The 13,758-nt window shown below is 44.2% G+C and overlaps 1 protein-coding gene across 2 annotated transcripts in view; it reads right to left on the reverse strand.

Moving 5' to 3' along the window:
• espn (espin) overlaps positions 1 to 13,758 on the reverse strand; it is a 100,869-nt gene that overhangs the window by 62,972 nt on the left and 24,139 nt on the right. For both annotated transcript variants that reach the window (XM_090184372.1, XM_090184373.1), the window contains exons 5-7: positions 10,957 to 11,088; positions 3,757 to 4,006; positions 901 to 1,181 (exon numbers count right to left, since the gene is read on the reverse strand). In XM_090184372.1, coding sequence (XP_090040498.1) covers positions 901 to 1,181; positions 3,757 to 4,006; positions 10,957 to 11,088 — 663 coding nt within the window. The remainder of the gene's footprint in view (positions 1 to 900; positions 1,182 to 3,756; positions 4,007 to 10,956; positions 11,089 to 13,758) is intronic.

Raw genomic sequence — 13,758 nt, forward strand, 5'->3', positions numbered from 1 at the left:
GGGCCTAGCAACTTCAAGCTAAAACAACTGCGAGCCCCATTATAAAATCAGCTTGTGGGCTGGATCTGGCCCACAGGCCACCAGTTTAAGACCTGTAAACAAGCAGATACAGGAGATGGACAGTAATAAACAGATCTGTACAGCCATTTAATCCTGCATACACAATTGCCTTTGTCAATAGAAGTCTCTGTGCGTTCCCTCTCCTAATGATTAAGGTTATGATATAGGGGAGGGTAAGTTTGCTCTTATGGGGGGCTAATAGTGGGGTCTGTTTGATCAGCTTGCTGCTCGTTAATTGAGATAAGACTGCTGAGGAGGGCTCAATCATGCAATCACACTAACTGAGTCCACTAGGCTAGGGCTTCCAAACACTCCATTGGCTCCCTGTCCAGCCATCTTGTGGCGTAATGAGTCTTGGATATTGCTGTCCTATGCTATTTTGCGCTAGAATATTAGCCACAAGGCTTTTAGAGGATTTCACTGATCACTGGACTGGTCATCAGGATAATGACAAGCAGGAAAGCCTGGCATTGATAAGCCACCCTCTGTGAGGACTTGGCCATCTGTCACCAGCATCCAGAGAGAAGAAATGGGGCAACCATTTTTAGACTGGGGGCTCAATGGCATCAAATGGTTAGGTTGAGAGGAAATCGATCTCCTTAATTCCTGGATACTACATGTTCTGTTCTCTCAATGGACACAGAAGACGTAGTCTTCAAAAAGGCTGATTAATTCATGTGAAGGACTGCATGTACAAGTGACTTGATAGTGTGTGTGTGCGCGCGCGCATATATCTCTACTCCAGGGATTCGTTAACAAAGAAACAACAGGACTGTGGCCCTTGAGAAACCAGAGTCGTGACCTTCTGCTTTTCACCAGTAAAAGAAGAGAGAAGCTCACCTCATTCTCCACATGCCTCAGGTTGCTCTTCACCTTCAAGTAGATCTCGGCGTCTGAGTCCTCGGGGGGCTGGGGTGGCGGGTAGCCGGGGGGTGGGGGTAGTTGGGAGGGGCAGTCAGGGGGAGGGGGTGGTGGAAAGGCTGGTGGGGGTGGGGGAGGCTGCTGAGTGGCAGCGTTGGTGGCGGGGTCCTTGCTGTTGGGAACTCCACCCCCTACGTCTGGGTTCAGCATGTCCATGTATGTCTGCATGTCATTGATGGTCGACTCCGTTGGGCCTCCACCTGTGACAAGGACACGGTGGGTCAGTGGTGAGATTTCTGCCACAAAATGGCTGATGTGGCCATGGAAATAGAATTCATTGTACGGACATCCCCCATTCAAGTCGATGGGTGGACGAGGGGATGACCGACAGCCCGATCTAGGAATTATATTTCAATGGACATACAGTGGCTTGCGAAAGTATTCACCCCCCTTGGCATTTTTCCTATTTTGCTGCCTTACAACCTGGAATTAAAATATATTTTTTTTTGTGGGGGGGGTTGTATCATTTGATTTACACAACATGCCTACCACTTTGAAGATGCAAAATATTTTTTCTTGTTAAACAAACAAGAAATAAGACAAAAAAACTGAAAACTTGAGCGTGCATATCTCAATACTTTGTAGAGCCACCTTTTACAATAATTACAGCTGCAAGTCTCTTGGGGTATGTCTCTATAAGCTTGGCACATCTAGCCACTGTGATTTTTGCCCATTCTTCAAGGCAAAACTTCTCTAGCTCCTTCGAGTTGAATGGGTTTCGCTGGTGTACAGCAATCTTTAAGTCATACCACAGATTCTCAATTGGATTGAGGTCTGGGCTTTGACTAGGCCATTCCAAGACATTTAAATGTTTCCCATTAAACCACTCAAGTGTTGCTTTAGCAGTATGCTTAGGGTCATTGTCCTGCTGGAAGGTGAACCTCTGTCCCAGTCTCAAATCTCTGGAAGACTGAAACAGGTTTCCCTCAAGAATTTCCCTGTATTTAGCGTCATCCATCATTCCTTCAATTCTTCAGTCCCTGCTGATGAAAAATATCCCCACAGCATGATGCTGCCACCCCCATGGTTGGATGGTGGGATGGTGTTCTCGGGGTGATGAGAGGTGTTGAGTTTGCGCCAGACATAGAGTTTTCCTTGACGTCAAAAATGTTCAATTTTAGTCTCATCTGACCAGAGTACCTACTTCCATATGTTTGGGGAGTCTCCCACATGCCTTTTGGTGAACAGCAAACGTTTTTGCTTAGTTTTGCTTAGTTTTTTCTTTAAGCAATGGCTTTTGTCTTGCCACTCTTCCGTAAAGCCCAGCTCTGTGGAGTGTACGGCTTAAAGTGGTCCTATGGACAGATACTCCAATCTCTGCTGTGGAGCTTTGCTGCTCCTTCAGGGTTATCTTTGGTCTCGTTGCCTCTCTGATTAATGCCCTCCTTGCCTAGTCCGTGAGTTTTGGTGGGTGGCCCTCTCTTGGCAGGTTTGTTGTGGTGCCATACTCTTCCTATTTTTTAATAATGGATTTAAATGGTGCTCTGTGGGATTTTCAAAGTTTCAGATATTTTTTGATAACCCAACCCTGATCTGTACTTCTCCACAACTTTGTTTCTGACCTGTTTGGAGAGCTCCTTGGTCTTCATGGTGCCACTTGCTTGGTGGTGCCCCTTGCATTATGGTGTTTCAGACTCTAGGGCCTTTCAGAACAAGTGTATATATACTGAGATTATGTGACAGATCATGTGACACTTAAATCAAGTCCACCTGTGTGCAATCTAACTAATTATGTGACTTCTGAAGGTAATTGGTTGCACCAGATTTTATTTAGGGGCTTCATAGCAAAGGGGGTGAATACATATGCACGCACCACTTTTCCGTTTTTTATTTTTTAGAATATTTTGAAACAAGTCATTTTTTTCATTTCACTGCACCAATTTGGACTATTTTGTGTCTGTCCATTACATGAAATCCAAATAAAACTCAATTTAAGTTACAGGTTGTAATGCAACAAAATAGGAAAAACGCCAAGGGGGATGAATACTTTTTCAAGGCACTGTAGCAAAACCCAGGCAGGGTATTACACAATATAGCTGGTGGATGATGCAAGTTTCATCTACATAATATGTCAAGTGCTTTAAGCACCTGGAAAAGCGCTAAATAATCCATTCTATTATTATGTTATGACACACGTTTTTAAAACACTCAACTAATCAGTCTTCAGTCTGAACCGTCATTATTTAATAACTGGTGTGCAGGGGTAGAACAAAAGCCTGCACACCCAATAGCTCTCCGGGATTGCATTTGCAGACCCTTGTTCTGGAGAGTGTGCAGGGTTTTGGAATTTGGTTGATTCACAGACAGATTATTTATCCTATCTGCCACTAGAGGGTACTACTTGTATAAAGTGCTGCCGTGGCACCACACAAAAGAATGCAAACTGTTACATGGAATTTGTTCCAGTCAGATGAGCGGTTGAAGTTCCCACCATTGTTATGATAATAGCGTGCAGGGTGCATTACCCAAGAAAATATGTCATGTCATGTTTGGGACACACACACACACACACACTCTAAAGTTGGCTAAAGCACATAAAATCATACAAAGAGTGTATTCAATAGTGTATTCGGCACAACTGCCTTGCAATAGCATGACAGACTTTTTCTTCCTGTGAAATCTGAACTATTATCTTCATCAGGGTTCAACTTCAGGAAGTTCATTTAAATAGTGTAAGTGTTTGTGTGTGCACGTGCATGCGTGTGTGTGTGCAAGCATGTGTTTTGGCATGTTTAAGTGCCTCCATGTGTGACAAAGCGTGTGTTTGTGACTGACCAGCTGGGGCTCGCGACGATGGGGGCGAGCCGCTCCTTTTCCCTCCTGTGCTGGACTGACTGGAGTTGGCCGAGTCGTAATTGGACAGAGTGCTGGAGGGCGAGCCCATGTCGAAGTGGGCGGGTTGCTGGGCCTGCCCCGACCCCGCCGGGGGCATGGTGTTGTTGGGGGACGACAAACCTGAGTCAGGCTGCTTGTTGTACTCCAGGTCAGCCGATGGGTCTCTGGAAAGCACGCGGTGCTCCACACTCTGGAAAAAGACAACCACAATGAGGGGTTAACGAAATGGTCAACCAAGCACCTGGGGGACAGCACCGCTAACCTAGCATGAGACTGAAAAGGAACATTTCCTGAAGAAAATGTGTGTGCTTGCTTGTCTTGAAGTAACTGGTGTTCAGTGAGGTCACGTTCAACGTTTCGAATGTTATATATCGAAAATAATTACACAAAGCCTTATGGAAACACCGTACAATGGTTGTGCAAACATTTTCCGTGCAAATCTTCAATATCAGTATCAGTTGTATCACAACCAAACATTGTGTCAAATGTGTTTAACAACCAGAGTGTGTACATGGTCTTTACCACTCCTTAACAGGCCCCAGGTCAGTAGTCAAAACAACACCACAACAAATTACAGATGATCATATTTAGGTGCTGACTTCTAGCTCGCACGAGCCACACAATTTAGAATCTAATGCGGCTTGAGACTGCCACTTTAAAAGTCTCGACCGCACTGACTGTCCATAATCTGTCACCTCAATGCCAAGGTAATGTTGAGGTGACATTGAGTGACAATCAGTTAGGTACTACACTTCATTGAGGAGGTGCCGGAGGGCTGCAGGTGGATGTGCCTGCTGTGTTTGATGAGCTGTGCAATCAATCAACCCAGTGAAGCTTTACCCTGGTCCCAGATCTGTTGTTAAGCCAACTACTATGTTTGTCAATGTTTGACATGACAAGGAGTTGGCTATGCAGCACGCACATATCTTGGAGTGCAGCCCCTATTTATAAAGCTCAGTCAGAGTAGGAGTACCGATCCAAGATCAGTATCGGCATTTGTATTATAATGAATATGATTACACGGACAAGGGTGTCACGACATCCGTCGAAGTCGGTCCCTCTCCTTGTTCGGCGGCATTCGGCGGTCGACGTCACCAGTCTTCTAGCCATCGCCGATCCACCTTTCATTTTCCATTTGTTTTCTCTCGTCTTCCCACACACCTGGTTTCAATTCCATCATTACATGTTGTGTGTTTAACCCTCTGTTCCCCCCCCCCCCCCCCAAGTCCTTATACGGTATTGTTTATTGTAGTGCTTGTGCATGTTATGCTGGTGTGTCACGGGTTTAGTGTTCTGTTTACGGTGGTTTTGTTTATTAAACTGCGCCGTTGTAAATCAGTTTTTGCTCTCCTGCGCCTGACTTCTCTTCCGCCAGTACGCACCGCCTACAAAGAGTGACATGATCCTAGATCATTATAATTCTTAAATTTAGAAAATAGTAAAAATAAAGAAAAACCTGGAATTAGAAGGTGTACCCAAACTTTTGACTGTGTATATACAGTACCAGTCAAAAGTTTGGACTCCCCTACTCAAAGGTTTTCCTTTATTTTTACTATTTTCTACATTGTAGAATAATATTGAAGACATCAAAACTATGAAATGGCACATATGGAGTCATGTAGTAACCAAAAAAGTGTTAAACATATCCAAATATATTTGAGATTCTTCAAAGAAGCCATCCTTTGCCTTGATGACAGCTTTGCACACTCTTGGTATTCTCTCAACCAGCTTCAACTGGAATTATTTTCCCATCAGTCTTGAAGGAGTTCCCACATATGCTGAGGACTTGTTGGCTGCTTTTCCTTCACTCTGCGGTCCAACTCAACCCAAACCATCTCAATTGGGTTGAGGTTGGGTGATTGTGGAGGCCAGGTCATCTGATACAGCACTCCATCAATCTCCTTCGTGGTCAAATAGCTCTTACACAGCCTGGAGGTGTGTTGGGCCATTGTCCTGTTGAAAAACAAATGATAGTCCCACTAAGCGCAAACCAGATGGGATGGTGTATCATTAGAGAATGATGTGGTAGCCATGCTGGTTAAGCTTGCCTCGAATTCTAAATAAATCACCAGCAGTGTCAACAGCAAAGCACCCCCAAACATCACACCTCCTCCTTCATGCTTCATCGTGGGAACCACACATGTGGAGATCATCCGTTCACCTACTCTACATCTCACAAAGAGACGGCGGTTGGAACCAAAAATCTCAAATTTGGACTCATCAGACCAAAGGACAGATTTCTATCGGTCTAATGTACATTGGTCATGTTTCCTGGCCATAGCAAGTCTCTTCTTCTTAATGGTGTCCTTTAGTAGTGGTTTCTTTGCAGCAATTAGACCATGAAGGCCTGATTCACAACAATTCGCAACAAAGCATCCTTCACTCATATTGCCAAACATACCCTCGTAAAACTGACTATCTTACCGATCCTTGACGTCGGCGGTGTCATTTACAAAATAGCCTCAGACACTCTACTAAGCAAATTGGATGCAGTCTATCACAGTGCCATCAGTTTTGTCACCAAAGCCCCATACACAGAAGAAGTCGGGAAGTTTACATACACCTTAGCCAAATACATTTAAAGTCAGATTCACAATTCCTGACATTTAATCCTAGTAAAAATTACCTGTCTTGGGTCAGTTAGGATCACCACTTAATATTAAGAATGTGAAATGTCAGAATAATAGTAGAGAGAATTATTTATTTCATCACATTAACCTACACTCAATTATATGCATAGTCGAGCATCTTTTCGTGACAAAATATTGCGCTTAAAACGGGAAAGTTTTTTATCCAAAAATGAAATAGCGCCCCTAGAGATCTAACAGGTTAACTTGGGTCAAATGTTTTGGGTAGCCTTCCACAAGCTTCCCACAATAAGTTGGGTGAATCTTGGCCCATTCCTCCTGACAGAGTTGGTGTAACTGAGTCAGATTTGTAGGCCTCCTTGCTCGCACACGCTTTTTCAGTTCTGCCCACAATTGTCTATGGGATTGAAGTCAGGGCTTTGTGATGGCCACTCCAATACCTTGACTTTGTTGTCTTTAAGCCATTTTGCCACAACTTTGGAAGTATGCTTGGGGTCATTGTCCATTTGGAAGACTCATTTGTGAACAAACTTTAACTTCCTAACTGATGTCTTGAGATGATGCTTCAATATTTCCACGTAATTTTCCTCCCTCATGATGCCATCTATTTTGTGAAATGCACCAGGCCCTCCTGCAGCAAAGCACCCCCACAACATGATGCTGCCACCCCCATGCTTCAAGGTTGGGATGGTGTTCTTCGGCTTGCAAGCCTCCCCCTTTTTCCTCCAAACATAAAGATGGTCATTATGGCCAAACAGTTCTATTTTTGTTTCATCAGACCAGAGGACATTTCTCCAAAAAGTACGATCTTTGTCCCCATGTGCAGTTGCAAACTGTAGTCTGGCATTTTTATGGCGGTTTTGGAGCAGTGGCATCTTCCTCGCTGAGCGGCCTTTCAGGTTATGTCGATATAGGACTCGTTTTGCTGTGGATATAGATACTTTTGTACCTGTTTCCTCCAGCAACTTCACAAGGTCCTTTGCTGTTGTTCCGGGATTGATTTGCACTTCTCGCACCAAAGTACGTTCATCTCTAGGAGACAGAACGCGTCTCCTTCCTGAGCGGTATGACAGCTGCGTGGTCCCATGGTGTTTATACTTGCGTACTATTGGTTGTACGTTCAGGCGTTTGGAAATTGCTCCCAAGGATGAACCAGACTTGTGGAGGTCTACAATTTTATTCTGAGGTCTTGGCTGATTTCTTTTGATTTTCCCATGATGTCAAGCAAAGAGGCACTGAGTTTGAAGGCAGGCCTTGAAATACATCCACAGGTACTCAAATGATGTCAATTACCCTATCATGACATAATTTTTCTGGAATTTTCCAAGCAGTTTAAATTCACAGTCAACTTAGTGTATGTAAACTTCTGACCTACTGGAATTGTGGTACAGTGTGTTATAAGTGAAATAATCTGTCTGTAAACAATTGTTAGAAAAATTACTTGTGTCATTGTCGCGTCCTGACCATAGAAAGCCTTTATTTTCTATGGTGGAGTAGGTCAGGGCGTGACTGGGGGGGTACTCTAGTTTATTATTTCTATGTGAAGTCTAGTTTTTGTATTTCTATGTTGGCCTGGTATGGTTCCCAGTCAGAGGCAGCTGTCTATCGTTGTCTCTGATTGGGGATCATTTTTAGGTAGCCTTTTCCCAACTGTTGTTTGTGGGATCTTGTTTTTGTATTGTTGCTTTTGAGCCCTACAAGACTGTACGTTCATTTGTTTGTTACTCTTTATTGTTTTGTTGCTGGTTCACATTTAAAATAAGTTATGATGAACCCAAATGATGCTGCGCCTTGGTCTACCCATTTCAACAAGCGTTACAGTCATGCAAAAGTAGATGTCCTAACCGACTTGCCAAATCTATAGTTTGTTAACAAGCAATTTGTGGAATGGTTGAAAAACAAGTTTTAATGACTCCAACCAAAGTGTATGTAAACTTCTGCCTTCAACTGTACTACCCGCCACGGCGACCTGTATGCTCTCGCTGGCTGGCCCTCGCTTCATATCCATCGCCAAACCCACTGGTTCCAGGTCATCTAAAAGTCTTTGCTAGGTAAAGCCCTGCTTTTTCTAAGCTCACTGGTCACCATAGCAGCACCCACCCATAATACGCGCTCCAGCAGGTATATTTCACTGGTCACCCCCAAAGCCAACTCCTCCTTTGGCCGCCTTTCCTTACAGTTCTCTGCTGCCATTGACTGGAACGAATTGCAAAGATCACTGAAGCTGGAGACTTATATCTCCCTTACTTTCAGCTGCTAGAGCAGCTTACCGATCATTACACCTGTACATCTTCTGCACATCTATCACTCCAGTGTTTAATTGCTAAATTGTAATTATTTCGCCACTATGGCCTATTTATTGCCTTACCTCCCTAATCTTACTACATTTCTTACATCCCTAATCTTACTACATTTGCACACACTGTATATACACTTTTCTTTTGTGTAATTGACTGTATGTTTGTCTATCTCATGTGTAACTCTGTGTTGTTTGTGTCGCACTGCTTTGCTTTATCTTGGTCGCAGTTGTAAATGAGAACTTGTTCTCAATTGGCCTACCTGGTTAAATAAAGGTGAAAATAATAATAATAATAATTTCACGCATTCTCCTCTGAACAGTTGATGTTGAGATGTGTCTGTTACTTGAACTCTATGGAGCATTTATTTGGGCTGCAACCTGAGGTACAGTTAACTCTAATGAACGTATCCACTGCAGCAGAGGTAACTCTGGGTCTTCCTTTCCTGTAGTGGTCCTCATGAGAGCCAGTTTCATCTTAGTGCTTGATGGTTTTTGCGACTGCACTTGGGGAAATTTTCAAAGTTCTTGAAATGTTCCGCATTCACTGACCTTCATGTCTTAAAGCAATGATGGACTGTCATTTCTCTTTGCATATTTGAGCAGTTCATGCCATAAAATGGACTTGGTCTTTTACCAAATAGGACTATCTTCTGTACACCAACCCTACAAATGATTGGCTCAAATGAATTAAGGAGGAAAGAAATTCCACAAATGAACTTTTAACAAGGCACAACTGTTAATTCAAATGCATTCCAGATTACTACCTCATGAAGCTGGTTGAGAGAATGCCAAGAGTGTGCAAAGCTGTCATCAAGGCAAAGGGTGGCTACTTTGAAGAATCTCAAATATAAAACATATTTAGATTTGTTTAACACTTTTTTTACATGATTCCATATGTGTCTCGAAATTGAGCTCAGGAGCATCCTGTTTCCATTGATCACACTTGAGATGTTTCTACAACTTGATTGGAGTCCATCTGTGGTAAATTCAATTGATTGGACATGATTGGAAAGGCACACACCTCTCTGAATAGGGTCCCACAGTTGACAGTGCATGTCAGAGCAAAAACCAAACCATGAGGTCGAAGGAATTGTCTGTAGAGCGCTGAGACAAGATTGTGTCAAGGCACAGATCTGGGCAAGGGTACCAAAACATGTCTGCAGCATTGAAGGTCTCCAAGAACCAAATGGCCTCCATCATTCTTAAATGTAAGGAGTTTGGAACCAGAAAGACTCTTCCTAAAGCTGGCCGCCCGGCCAAACTGAGCAATCGTGGGAGAAGAGCCTTGATCAGGGAGGTGACCAAGAATCTGATGGTAACTATGATCGAGAGACCGGGAAAATAGCGGTGTAGAGATGCTCCCCTGACAGAGCTTGAGAGGATCTGCAGAGAAGAATGGGAGGAACTCCCCAAATACAGGTGTGCCAGGCTTGTAGCATCATACCCAAGAGGAGTCGAGGCTGTAATCGCTGCCAATGGTGCTTCAACAAAGTACTGTATAAAGGGTCTGAATACTTATGTGAATGTATTTTTTAAATAAATTTGCAAACAAATCTAAACCCGTTTTTGCTTTCTCATTATGGGGTATTCTGTGTAGAATGATGGTGGGGGGGGACACACACAATTTAAATACATTTTAGAATAAGGCTGTACCGTAACAAAGTGAAGGGGTCTGAATACATTCCGAATGCAGTGTACACTGACTGAATTGATCAAACATATGATGTTAATAAGGGATCGTAGCATTCAGCTGGCGTCACCTGTACGGTCTATGCCATGGAAAGAGCCGGTGTTCATAATAAAATCTTGGAACAAATGAAAACGGCCTACAAATGTCAACATCCCACGGACAGTGGCGAGAACCCAACTAGCCTTGTAGTGGTGATCGTACTCTCCCCTCTTCTAAACTAGGGCTCATACCCTCTTATTGCTTTCCCATAACAAACCACGTGAACTCCTTTCACATGGAGCCTGTGATGACACAACACATTGTGAATGTGGGCACTGTAGCCACAGGAGCCAGCATGTCCCCCGACTGACACCGGTGTCTCCTCTAATGACAATTACTGCTATTTACCTTCTCTGCCTGGCATGGCCCTTGTGGGTGGCATGAGAAAAAATAAACACTTCTGAGACTCCCCAAGGTTTGTGGGAAACACATCTCACCCCTCCCCCGCCCCCATTTCCATCTCTCTCCCGCTCCTTCTCCTTTTGCCACTGTGTGTCCTAATGAATACATCCCGTGTCTCTCACCATGTTCTCCACATTGCGCAGGTACTTGGCACACTGGGCGTGCCCGTTGTACTCTGCCAGGTCGGCCGCGGAGAAGCCGTCCTGATCCCGTATGCCCAGGTCCACGCCGTTCACCACCAGGATCTGACAGCACTGAGAGAGAGAAAGAGAGAGCGAGAGTAGGGAGAAGGAGAGTGAGACAGAAACACGAAAAAAGAGACAGAGGAAGAAAGAGACAATAAGAGAGACAAAGACAGAGAGGTCAGCTCGTCAAAAAAATAACTGTCTGGGATGTTGTAAAGAGAGAGTTCACACAACAGCTGTGAGGCGTCTAACCTAAGGAAGGGAGACAATATCAACTTGCCGCTCTCACTTGGATAGTTTCTGGACTTGTACGAAGTTACCTGTTCGTTATTCCCATCCCCCTTGGTGTCTTGACTAGCCTCTCTCCCTTCCTACACCCTCTCGTCACATACAGTATGGCCCACTGCCCTTTGACTCACCCTCCCCCTATCTTCCCCATCTTTCAAATACTTGAACTCTTCAAAAATACCTTTTAAAAAAAGACATACAGCAGATCTTCTTGGGCCTGCTAATGGTTGTAAGCTGATATGGGCATTACTCTCATCGGCCAAACAAACATCACAACACGTACGAGTTAACCAGCTAATGTCAACCGCTGCAGATTGCGATCTCTAATGGGAGTGTACTGTGTAAGCGCACTCATGCTTCACAGCCCTATATGGTGTCTCAACCCATTGACCCATTGTCTCCTCCGACAGATCCTGCCAGTCACAGACCTCTGCTACAAGTGTGACATCAGCAGCCTCATAGACTTCAGGTGCCGGTTGCACCAGTAAGCGGGTCGTAATGATAATGTTAATATACCTGTTGCACCACCTGGGCGTAAATTCAACGCCTAGTAGGGACCAGGCGTAGGGTGTGAAATTGGGCCGATCATCATGAAACGCATAAAAATCTATAGCAATCTATATTTTCAAAAGCATGCGAGTCTCGGGTTCATATTTCACAACCTCTGCGGGCTGTTGGAGTTGCACATATGTGAGTCGATAGTAAATAATAGCCTACGCTTGATTTAGGCTACATTAGCATGCTAAATATTTGTTTCTGATCAGTGATAGATGAGCCAACCAATAGATGAGCTATCACCTCCACTTATTTGCCCAGTCAGAGATCAATTAATTAATTAGGCAAGTTATGGGCTTTTGGTCGAGTAGGCTACCATGCAAGAAAAGAGGAAATAAAATCCACTTGTTGAGATGTGCAAACTACACAAGATGATCATGAGCACCCACCTCAACTTAACTAGGCTAGGCTGGTAACAGCCTAGTAATGGACGCTGCCTAGAAACCATCATAATGAAGATATCAAATCTCATGAATGTGCATTGTTTATGCTGGACAGCTACGACTAGTCTTATTTCTGGTTAGTGCAACAGGTGTAAATTCGGATCACAAAGTCGGACGTAGCTAGGCATTTAAGACCAACTTTTTTTTGCGACCAATTGGTGCAACCGGCCCCAGTATCCCAGACTGTTCTGTGGACAAATGTCATCCACTACCTACCAACTCCATATATACATATAACATTTTATTTGTCACATGCGCAGAATACAACCTTACAGGGAAATGCTTACGTCCAAGCCCTTAACCAACAATGCAGTTAAAAATAATACAAATATATGAGATAAGAATAACAAATAATTAAAGAGCAGCAGTAAATAACAATAGCGGGGCTATATACGGGAAGTACCGGTACAGAGTCAATGTGCGGGGGCACCGGTGTCGAGGTAAATGAGGTAATATGTACATGTAGGTAGAGTTATTAAAGTGACTATGCCGTACACACTATCCTCTGTCGTGCCTTGCGTTTGGAGGCCGAGTAGCTGCCATACCAGGCAGTGATGCAACCAGAATGCTCTTGATGGTGCAACTGTAAAACCTTTTGAGGATCTGAGGACCCATGCCAAATCTTTTCAGTCTCCTGAGGGGAAATAGGTTATATCGTGCCCTCTTTGTGACTGTCTTGGTGTGCTTGGACCATGTTAGTTTGTTGGTGATGTGGACACCAAGGAACTTGAAGCTCTCAATCTGCTCCACTACAGCCCTGTTGATGAGAATGGGGGTGTGCTCGATCCTCCTTTTCCTGTAGTTCACAATCATCTCCTTTGTCTTGATCACGTTGAGGGACAGGTTGTTGTCCTTGCACCACACGGTCAGGTCTCTGACATCCTCCCTATAGGCTGTCTCATTGTTGTCGATGATCAGGCCTACCACTGTTGTGTCATCGGCAAACTTAATGATGGTGTTGGAGTCGTGCCTGGCCATGCAGTCATGAGTGAACAGGGAGTACAGGAGGGGACTGAGCGCACACCCCAGAAGGGCCACAGTGTTGAGGATCAGAGTGGCGGATGTGTTGTTACCTACCCTTACCACCTGGGGGCGACCTGTCAGGAAGTCCAGGACAAAGTTGCAGAGGGAGGTGTTTAGTCCAAGGGTCCTTAGCTTAGTGATGAGCTTTGAGGGCACTATGGTGTTGAATGCTGAGCTGTAGTCAATGAATAGCATTCTCACATATGTGTTCCTTTTGTCCAGGTGGGAAAGGGCAGTGTGGAGTGCATTAGAGATTGCATCATCTGTGGATCTGTTGGGGCGGTGTAAAGGTGGTCTAGAGTTTTTTTCCCTCTGGTTGCACATTTAACATGCTGATAGAAATTAGGTAAAACTGTTTTAAGTTTCCCTGCATCAAAGTTCCCGGCCAATAGGAGCGCCACCTCTGGATGAGCGTTTTCCTGTTTGCTTA

This window comes from Oncorhynchus mykiss, chromosome 9 (genome assembly GCF_057628025.1).
Source record: "Oncorhynchus mykiss isolate SJ-2025 chromosome 9, ASM5762802v1, whole genome shotgun sequence".
Taxonomy (NCBI): Eukaryota; Metazoa; Chordata; class Actinopteri; order Salmoniformes; family Salmonidae; genus Oncorhynchus; species Oncorhynchus mykiss.